Source organism: Chrysochloris asiatica, unplaced genomic scaffold (assembly GCF_000296735.1).
Source record: "Chrysochloris asiatica unplaced genomic scaffold, ChrAsi1.0 scaffold00016, whole genome shotgun sequence".
Taxonomy (NCBI): Eukaryota; Metazoa; Chordata; class Mammalia; order Afrosoricida; family Chrysochloridae; genus Chrysochloris; species Chrysochloris asiatica.
In genome coordinates, this window is record NW_006408534.1 from 12779453 (window position 1) to 12788218 (window position 8766).

The 8766-nt window shown below is 51.8% G+C and overlaps 1 protein-coding gene across 2 annotated transcripts; it reads right to left on the bottom strand.

Moving 5' to 3' along the window:
• Positions 1 to 1221: 1221 nt before the first annotated feature.
• On the bottom strand, positions 1222 to 8383 carry TMEM214 (transmembrane protein 214). Of its 2 annotated transcripts, XM_006835208.1 has the most exons (17): positions 8236 to 8383; positions 7156 to 7355; positions 6578 to 6728; positions 6127 to 6261; positions 5798 to 5880; positions 5279 to 5384; positions 5096 to 5177; positions 4705 to 4806; positions 4224 to 4365; positions 3705 to 3796; positions 3384 to 3432; positions 3081 to 3194; positions 2764 to 2881; positions 2166 to 2262; positions 1782 to 1950; positions 1527 to 1678; positions 1222 to 1348 (listed from the first exon to the last, which is right to left on the bottom strand). In XM_006835208.1, the coding sequence occupies exons 1-17, from the start codon at positions 8381 to 8383 to the stop codon at positions 1222 to 1224; spliced, it is 2067 nt and encodes a 688-aa protein (XP_006835271.1). The 2 variants fall into 2 exon arrangements, with proteins under 2 accessions (XP_006835271.1, XP_006835272.1); XM_006835209.1 differs by lacking the exon at positions 6127 to 6261.
• Between the last annotated feature and the right edge of the window lie 383 nt (positions 8384 to 8766).

The window sequence follows — 8766 nt, forward strand, 5'->3', positions numbered from 1 at the left end:
ATGTGAAATATAAGATGTAAATGGGGAACCACAGGGAGGAAGAAGGAAAACTGTTGTTGCAGGGAGGGGATTGTAATCGAGATGAAACAAAGTGTACAATTTGTTGAATGTAAAGCTCAGCATCTTGTCTGTAAACCTTAATTCATACACACACACAAAAAAAATTCCCCTAAACTTTCTCCTGCCTTTCCCAGCATAAATTACTCAAGCTATCAAGGCAGACATTAAGACATAACTCAAAATACCAAGTGAGACAATATGATTAGGGGAACAAACTTTAGAATGATGGGTTTTGGTTCTCCCTGACAGCAGCTCAATTATAGACGGTGGCTACTCCCAGGAGGCCAAAGGAGAACAGAGACTGACATTTTGTTGTCCTGTCCCAGTTACAGGAATCATTATACGAGGATGCAGAGAGGAAATCTAAAAATCAAATCTGTGTCCTTTATTTCACCTACTAGGCATACCCAAGAGCCAAATACTGAACCCTATCTCAACAGGGTGCTGGAAGGAAGGTTCTCTGGGCCCAGGCCACACAACATCCTTGACTCTGCTTTCCTGGAAGATGGTGGGGTAGCAGAGAGAAGTTGAGCTCTGAGGCAGAGCCCCCAGCACCGAGGGGAAATGGAGAATTGAGGAAGTAGGACCACAATGCAGGGGGCTTGTGAAGGACCTGGAAGGGCTGAGGATTGAAAGCCCTTTCCAGCCAGTCCTACATGTCCACACTGCAGACAGAGGTGAAACTGTTATTGCCATATTCTTCTGGAAACCCCTTTCCTTTTTCCTGGGCTGAAGTTGTGACCAAGATTGGGGATTAGAGTCTGCTGACCATCTGGGGGCAGGAATCATTTGTCAGAAGAATACAGAAGTCACTCTCTGGGATCCCATCTTCACAGAGATGAGTTCTTTGGGGTTTTAGGAATATGAGATACAGAGAAGTAGAGCAGCTACCAGCCCAAAGATACAGGCTGGGAGCTAGGTGTTAACAGGGCCAGAGAAGTGTTCAGTGGAATCCTGGGTAGTAGCAGAGATATCTCTGGGCTCAGTCCCCACCAGAGATGGAAGAACTAGGGCAGAGGCAACTTGCCTAGAAGACAGAACTCAGACACCAAGTAAAAAAGATGCCCATGTAGACCTGCCATTTAGATGGCAACCCTCCTAACCCCCAGCAGTCTCAAGACGGCTGGCCTAACATCCAGCAAGTGGCCAGGGAGGCTGAGCTTATTGCTGTGATATCATGGTGAGTGCCCAGTCCAAGAAAGCCACTGTGACGTCCTGTAGGCAGACCCAGGTCCACTGGACAGCCTCACTGACTTGTGTCTTCACGCAGTCCCAGGTCACCTCACCCCTGGGAGGAAAGCACAATAGTTTAGGGGATTGGGCATATATGTGAAGCCACAGGACTGCAGCTTGGAGCCACAAACCTCTTCCTAGAGTGGCCAAGGGAATAAGGGAGGTGAGAACAGAGGAGCCCTGTTCCTGGAGAGAATGGCTGGGGGCACTGAGGGCGCTACTGGGAGACTTACCTGCACAATTCGTGACAGTGCTCCTGGGCCCGGGCCAGGCACTCAAGGAGCAGATGCCACAGCGGCAGCATCATGTTCTGGTAGAAAAGTAGCAGAAGTTCCTTCAGAGAATGCAGCAGCTGCTTCAGGGCATCTGGGAACTGGGTCTGTATCTGGGCAGTGGTGGATGGAGGTTAGAGCACACAAGCTGCATCTTCCCCAGAACTCTTCCCTTGAGCAGATCAGGCCTCTTTGACCTCTCTGTCTTTGACTTACCCTCTGGGAGAGGCTAGTGAGGCTGTCACCAACCCAGGCAAGGTGGGAGGCACAGTGGGCAGAAAGAAAGCTGACTGTGGCATTGGTGTGGGTCCAGGCTAGCTGCAAGCTGGGCCTCACCACAGTGAGCAGGCGGGAGCTCCAGGCTGGCAAAGTTTCCTCTAGCCAGCTGCAGGAGACGGAAGGGAGAGAGGGCTTTGTTTCCCCAGGGCAGCCGGCTCCCAAAGAATAGTTGGGAACAGGGAGGAAATGGGGAAGGAAAGCCACCTCCCTTCCCGCTGTCAACGCCTCCCCAGCCACACCACCACTCCTGGCGTCACCACTCCAGAGTACCAAGCAGTCTCTCTCATACCTCCTCTCCCTCCACCCCTGGGAGGAGCTCACCTGTAGCCTTGTAGGCTGTAGGAGTAGAGCTTGGCACATACTTGTTGGCCAGCAGGCAAGAAGCCAGAAGATTGGAGTAATCGGCCAGAAAAGGAGGCTGAGTAAAAAGCATTTAGTGAATGGGGATTGAGTGGGGCAGCCTCCTGCAGGCAGGGAAGGGAGTAGAGAGGCTCAGCGTGCCCACAGGGCAGAGGAGGCTCAGTCTGCTCCCCTTTCTGCTGGGCTGAGTGAGCAGGAAGGGTGCAGCCCAGTGGAGCCTGAGCTCCAGCGGCATCAGGAAACCCTCGGATTAGAAGGTCTGCCCTTTAACAGCTTTGATCTTAAACTAACTCTCTCTGAGCCTCAACTTCCAAGGTCACACCTACTCAAATAAGCCCGTGAATATGCAACCAAGTCCACACTGTAAATCCCTACTCTACTCTGAAGTGGTAATGTCACCGCAAAAAAGTCTACCTGACAAGTAGTTAGTCAGTAGTACTGGGACCTCATCAGGGCAGAGGGATGTGTGTGTGTGTTGAGGGGTGGTGCTACTAGCTACATGAGCCCTATGCCCCACCCTGCCTCTACAATATCTTCCTTGACTGCCAATCCTGCTTACCATGAAAAGAGCCGTGTGACCGGAAGTCATGGCACAGGAAGCCTACAGCAAACACCAGCATCAGCAGGAGCAGCCGAGTCCAGGGGACCTGAGGGCCCCAGGTCTGCTGCAGGAAAGCCTGGGAAGAAAGGGGGTGAGCAACCATGGTCAGAGGGAGATGGGCTGCTCTTGCCCTTTGAAGGCAGGTCTTAAGCTAGCCTTTCAGGGAGAGGGTCAAGTGCTCCTAGAGGTAACAGGGACAGGGGGCAGGAGGTGATGCAGGCCCACTCTAAGGTGTACTGAGCAATGTGTGGGCTGGTAGGGCTGGTTGCCCACACCTTGCAGGCAGCATCACAGGTGACGGCATCCTGGTTGTTATAGTTGCTCTTCCTCAGCAGCTCTTGGTTGGTAAGCTTGAAAGACTGAATTATTTCCTGCAAAGACTTCCAAACCTACAGGATAAGAAAAGTCTGGTGGAGAACATATTTGGCCTTGCCAAGACCCCAAACCTCCACCTGTGCTGTTTTCCATGCCAAGCACACTCACAGGGCAACCTTCTCAGGAAGGGTGGACAGTGGCTCAGGGGTTCGAATTCAGAGCCCAGATAAGACTCAGTCTGCCATGGCCTCCTAGCCCCTCACCTTCTTGGGAATTCGCTTCTGGGATTTGAGCAAGTGATCCAGCAGCAGGCTGTGGGGAGAGCATAGCCCTTCTAGTCAATGACTCATTGGCTTCTCCCACCCTCTGTCCTCAACTAAGCTGTGACTCTTTTAGACTGAAGACTGTCCATTCCCATCTAGCAAAGCAGCGGCTTTCAAGCATTCATCTTAGCAATGTTTGACTCAACTCAAGAGGCATGAACCCGAGAAACCGTGACAAATGGCCCCTTTCTACTTCTGGGACAAGGGCATGCCAGCTCAGGCCTGTGTGGAGCAGAGGTGGGCCATCCCCACCCCACCTGCCTGGATTGTGATAGGTGCTTGGGGTACAGCTGCCTCCAGACGCTTGTGGTGAGGGGGTCCACAGTCAGGCACTCGGTCAGGCTGCTCAGAAGCTGCACAGGGGGTAGAAAGGAGAGGCCAATGTGGCCAGGGACTGGTGGAGGCCAGAGTGCTAAGGTAACCCCAAGGTAACAAAAGCACTCTAAAGTGTGGAGAACTAGTGCCCAAACCCATCCTAGAAAGCGCTCTAAGTCTGTGAAAGGGAGACCGGGGCTCCTGAACTGGAGCTCAAAAAACCATCTATCCCCAAGGTGCAGTGTAGCAGAGACCCCCAGGCCTGAACGTGCTGTCCTTTCAGGGGCATTCTTCTCAGGGGGAGAACATAAGAGAGACACAGAATGAGAGGAGAGAGAAAGAGAGTGTGTGTGTGTGTGTCAGGAGTGAGCTAAGGGGTCCATAAAGGCAAGACCTTTGCCAGCACATAGGGACTTTGGCAGCTAACTCTGGGGAAGGAAAAGGAGCTTCAGACCATTTCCTCACCTCTTTCTTCATCTCAGGGGGACAGCTAGGGGTGGTTCTGGACAGGAAGGAGGGGAAATAGGTGTGCAGGGTAGATTCTGGCTTCGCCCCAAATGCCAGCACCTTCAGTCGGGGGTAGAGCTGACACAGATGCTCCTGCAGGCTGAGGGGTGGAGGTAGGGGTGAGGGTAGGGTGGAGAGGAGAGGAGAGCCAGACACAGGCTGTAAGTGGAGTTATGCCAGGTGTCCCCTTGGCCAGCTTTAGCATCCATATCCGTTTTTAGACTCTCAGATACCTTGAAAAAGCTGTTGAAAGCTATGGACCCTTTCCCCAGAAAAATGCCCATATGCCAGCTACACTCAAATATCCTTATAATTTCAGGGAGTTCACAGATCCCTTGAAGCCCACCCTTAAATATCTGAGTCAAGCATCTCAGTTCCCAGGTGGCTGTGGGAGAAGGCATGGAGGGTACATTACTGCAGTTTTGCCCGGCTGCCCTACCTGGGCGTCAGGGAGTTGTTAGGCATATAGGCAAAATCCAGAAGTGGGAAGAAGTCCTTGGGGCCAATCATACCAAAGCCCTTGGTGAGATTGGGGTGCATCCTGTGGGAATATGGAACAGGCTAGTTGAAAACCAACACTCAGGTCAACTGTTTTGGCCATGACCCCAGTGAAGACCATAATCCAGAGGAGAAGACACATCTTCACTCCAGCCACCTCCCCAGCCCTCAATGGACTCCTTTCTTTCCTTTCTCGTGGTCATAGTCTGAGTTAGGATGTGGTCCCAATACCAACCCCACCACCTCTACGGAGACCAGGATCATAGCACCCCCTTTTGCAGGAACAGTTATTGTAAATACCCTAGGTCTTCCCTTGCTGCCCCATTACTCACAGGAGCAGCCGGTCCAAGTACGCGATGGCAAAGGGAGACAGAGACTTGATGCCCAACACAGGCATCATGATCCCCAGCCACACTGTAGGAAGATGTCAGGGAGAAGCCTCAGGTATGGATTCACTGGGGACATTGAGAGGAACTTCCTGGCTCCCACACCATTCCTCCCCACTGCCTTGGTACCTTTCAATCCCTCGGTGAGGTTGGCAAAACCTGCTTGGCCCACGGCCCACATGATGGTCAGACACTTTGCTGGTCGGCTCTGGTGGGACCTCAGTAGCTCCAGGAACTGAGAAGACCAATGAGGAAGGTAGGTTGGGATACAGCAAAGCACCAGGAGCACCTCCACAGCCCCAAGTGATGCCAACTGGGAGAGAAGGCGCTGGCCAAGGGGGAGTGAGGCAGGGACTCGAGAGCACCAGCCTGCACCTTCACCCATGCTCTGCCACTTACTAGTAGACCAACTCCAGGGAAGTTACTGAACCCCTCTGTGGCTCTGCCTTCCCAACTGTAAAATGGGAATAACAGTAGTGTCTGCCTAATATACATATATAAAGCAGACACAATACAAGTGCTAACTGTGCTATTATTATTAGTCTTACAAGGTCTTCTCCTATTCCTTCACTGGATCCAACAGTGTGGAATCTGTCCAGCCTTCCCAATCCTTGCCTCCTGGTGTCCCCATCACCACCTTGAGCTCACCTTGCCCAGGTTTGCGGTGGCAATCTTGGGCTTGTCCTGCAGTATGGCCTGGATACAAATGCGGTAACCATGGAGCGATTCCCCTGGAGAGATACATGCTCTCAGTCATATGTATATTGTACAGAATCTCAAAGCGGAAATCTCCCTGTAAGTAGCTATGAGGGCAGAGCCCAGGTCCAGTAAGTCCTCACTTTCTGGTCTTTTTCAAAAAAGCACCAAGATAAGTGTATTTCTCTACTAAAAATAGAACCATTCAATCAATTTTAAAGTAGGAAGAAGGGAATGGGGCTTCCAAGACAGAGCTGGGTGATCCCTCTCTGGCCCCTTACCTGGTGTCTTATCCAGCTCTTGCAGCATGGTGAAAAGACAGTGGTCAAAAAAAAGCTCCAAAGATCCTGCTGCCTTCGCCAGCAGCCCCCGGATGATCCCACGAAGCTCCCGGCTCACCAGGCTGTAGGGATAATCTGTGGCCAATAGGCTCCACATGAATGCTAGGACCAGAAGTCCCTGGAAGCTCTGAGAACTATGGTGAAGTCTCTGAGGATGGTGAGTGGAAGCAGAGGTCTCTCTGTGCTCTGAGTCTGGTATCCTTCCTAACCCAATGAGACAATGGATGTTCACAGCCATGCTAATTAGAGAATTACTCAAATCACCCTCTAGGTACATACATCAGGAGAGAAGGGAGCACTGAGCTCTGGTACTAACAAATATGCTTACACACAATGCTTTCAGAATTTTCTTGAGATTCTCTATGAGCCTGAGAGAGTTGGAAAGACTAACCGTGAGTGTGCTGGCTTAATGTGGGTTCACTTAGAGGAGCTTGTAGCTTGTAGTTGAGATAGCTGGCCAGGTCCTTTAACCACACGGACGGGTTCCCAGAGAACACACTCTGGCTCTTGTCCAGTTCCTTCTGCAGAGCTGCTACGTCCAGCTGCCAGAGACACAGACCCCCTCATGGTGAGTAATGAGTAAGAAACAGGGAAAGAGGGTGGGGGTACCACATTATTGAATGAGGTGGTAGTAAGAACAAGGGCTTCCTGCTTTTAAACAAACATGCGGAATATCATAATTTTGGTACATCCAGCTCTTAAAGTGAAGGAGCTTCACATGTTTGAGAAAACCCGAGAGCTGGCTGGAAAATCACAGAACGCTGCTTCCAAGAAGCAGGGCACAACCAGTCTCTCTCCTCTCCCTAGTGTTCATGGGCCTTCAAGGCATTCCTCATACCACCGCTTTCCTATAAACTCCTTTTGGTTTCCTGAACTCTTCCTCTTACCTCATGTTCCTTTCTGCCCTTATTTTATCTTCCTACATCTTAAATCTCCCATCTTTCCCACCTGAAGACCAGGTACACTCACAGCTTTCAGTGCTGCCTCCAAGCTGCGGAAGCGGACCTGCTTCTGGTTTTGGTTAGTGATGGTCGCCACCTTCTTAGGTTGCTTCTTATTCCCTGGCTTCTTAGGTTCCACAGCAGGAGGTGGAACTTGCTCCTTGTTCTGCCGCTTCAAGATTTTCTCAAAGCCCAATTCATAAAGAGTACTTGTCGTCTGGATTGGAGCTAGGGCAAAGATAGGCAGAAAAGGAGAACCAACACAGGAACCGTGGACATGTCTCTCCTCCAGGGAGGAGTCTGCCTCAAGGCCCCTTTCTGCTGTACTGCTGGTGGGTTCTTTCAGCCATTACAGTTCGTGTGGTCATGGGCATTTCATTTCTTCATTAGACATACTGGAACTGGAGAATGTGGGGACTAGTTGCAGGGTCAGATACAAAGGACTGGCTTATTTCGTGAGTGGCTACTAGCTCGGGAGACCAGGCGTTTTCCATCCTGGTTCTACCCCAATTCCTTTAGGTTAGCTGTAACAAGTCTTAATCAACAAATGGCAAGCTTTCTTAGTCTTCTGGGAAATTGTGAGAAAATAGACGCCATACAGAACACTCCGGTGGATGTTGAGTGTGGGGAGGGAGGGTCATTTCTCCTACTGCTGGGTCCCCTGTCCCTCCCTGCTTCCCACCTGCTGGTTACTTTAAGAAGGGGCACTTGTGCAATGAACCAGGAAGCCTCTGCCCAGCTCAGAGAACTGCGGGAAAGGCCAAGCAAGAATCCACAACAGCTGGTAGGATTTGTGCACAGGATACCAAGCATCTAAAGACTCGAATCCGTGTCCCCCCGGACATGTGATCCTGGGTAACTAATTGAATTGGGCCTCATCTGTGAGGCGTGGACCGTAACTTCCACTTGTATTGTCTATCTCTCCTGAGGCTCAAAAGAGACAACGTAGGGATAGCGTTTGGTGATAACCGCGAGAGCTCGGCAGTGTTTTGACCCTCTGGGCTCCGGTAGCACTACACTGGCGGGGAACCCCAGGATCCGGCGGCGTGGCGCAGGTTCCCCGCAGCAGGGTCACTGCAGCGACACAGGCGGCTGGGTGGGTACTCACGGGTCAGGTCGAATTTCCATACTCCGTTCGCCTCCCCGAGTGCCCGGCGGTCCCCTCCGCCGCTGCTCTTATGACTGTTGCCAGCTGCAGTCCGTCGCCCCTTCTTCACTACCTCCCAGCGCCCCCCACCCGCTGTCTTGGCCGCCATGGTTCCGACCCTCTCTCCACCGCCTCTTCCCTGGGCTTTCCGGTCTGGCGCGGACTCGCCACGCTTTGCCACGTCTCCTCGCAGGTCCTCGCGGCGCGTGACGGCAACCCCAAGGCAGCCTGGGTCTTGTAGTCTTTCACTGTCAAGTTGTGGCTGGCGATGAGTTGGGTGGGATGCCTCTGCTCCTAGGTAGCAAGCCTCTGGCCTCTCCCCAGTCAAAGATGTTGGGATGAGAGGCAATTAAATTCAGAAAACCTTTATTGAGTACCTATTATATGAAGACAACTACATTGGGTGGCTTGGTGGCTACCAGACGCCTCTTTGCCTCCATCTCCCTCCTTTTTAGTGTGCCTTTTAGTAATTTCTCTAAACTTGGTCTGGAT

Coding starts and splice junctions, on each gene's coding strand:
- TMEM214 (XM_006835208.1), bottom strand. CDS start 8,383: ATGGCGGCCAAGACAGCGGGTGGGGGGCGCTGGGAGGTAGTGAAGAAG. Junction 3,433..3,704: donor AAGCACCTATCACAATCCAG/GCAGGTGGGGTG, acceptor CTCTCCCCACAG/CCTGCTGCTGGATCACTTGC. Junction 1,951..2,165: donor TACAGCCTACAAGGCTACAG/GTGAGCTCCTCC, acceptor CGTCTCCTGCAG/CTGGCTAGAGGAAACTTTGC.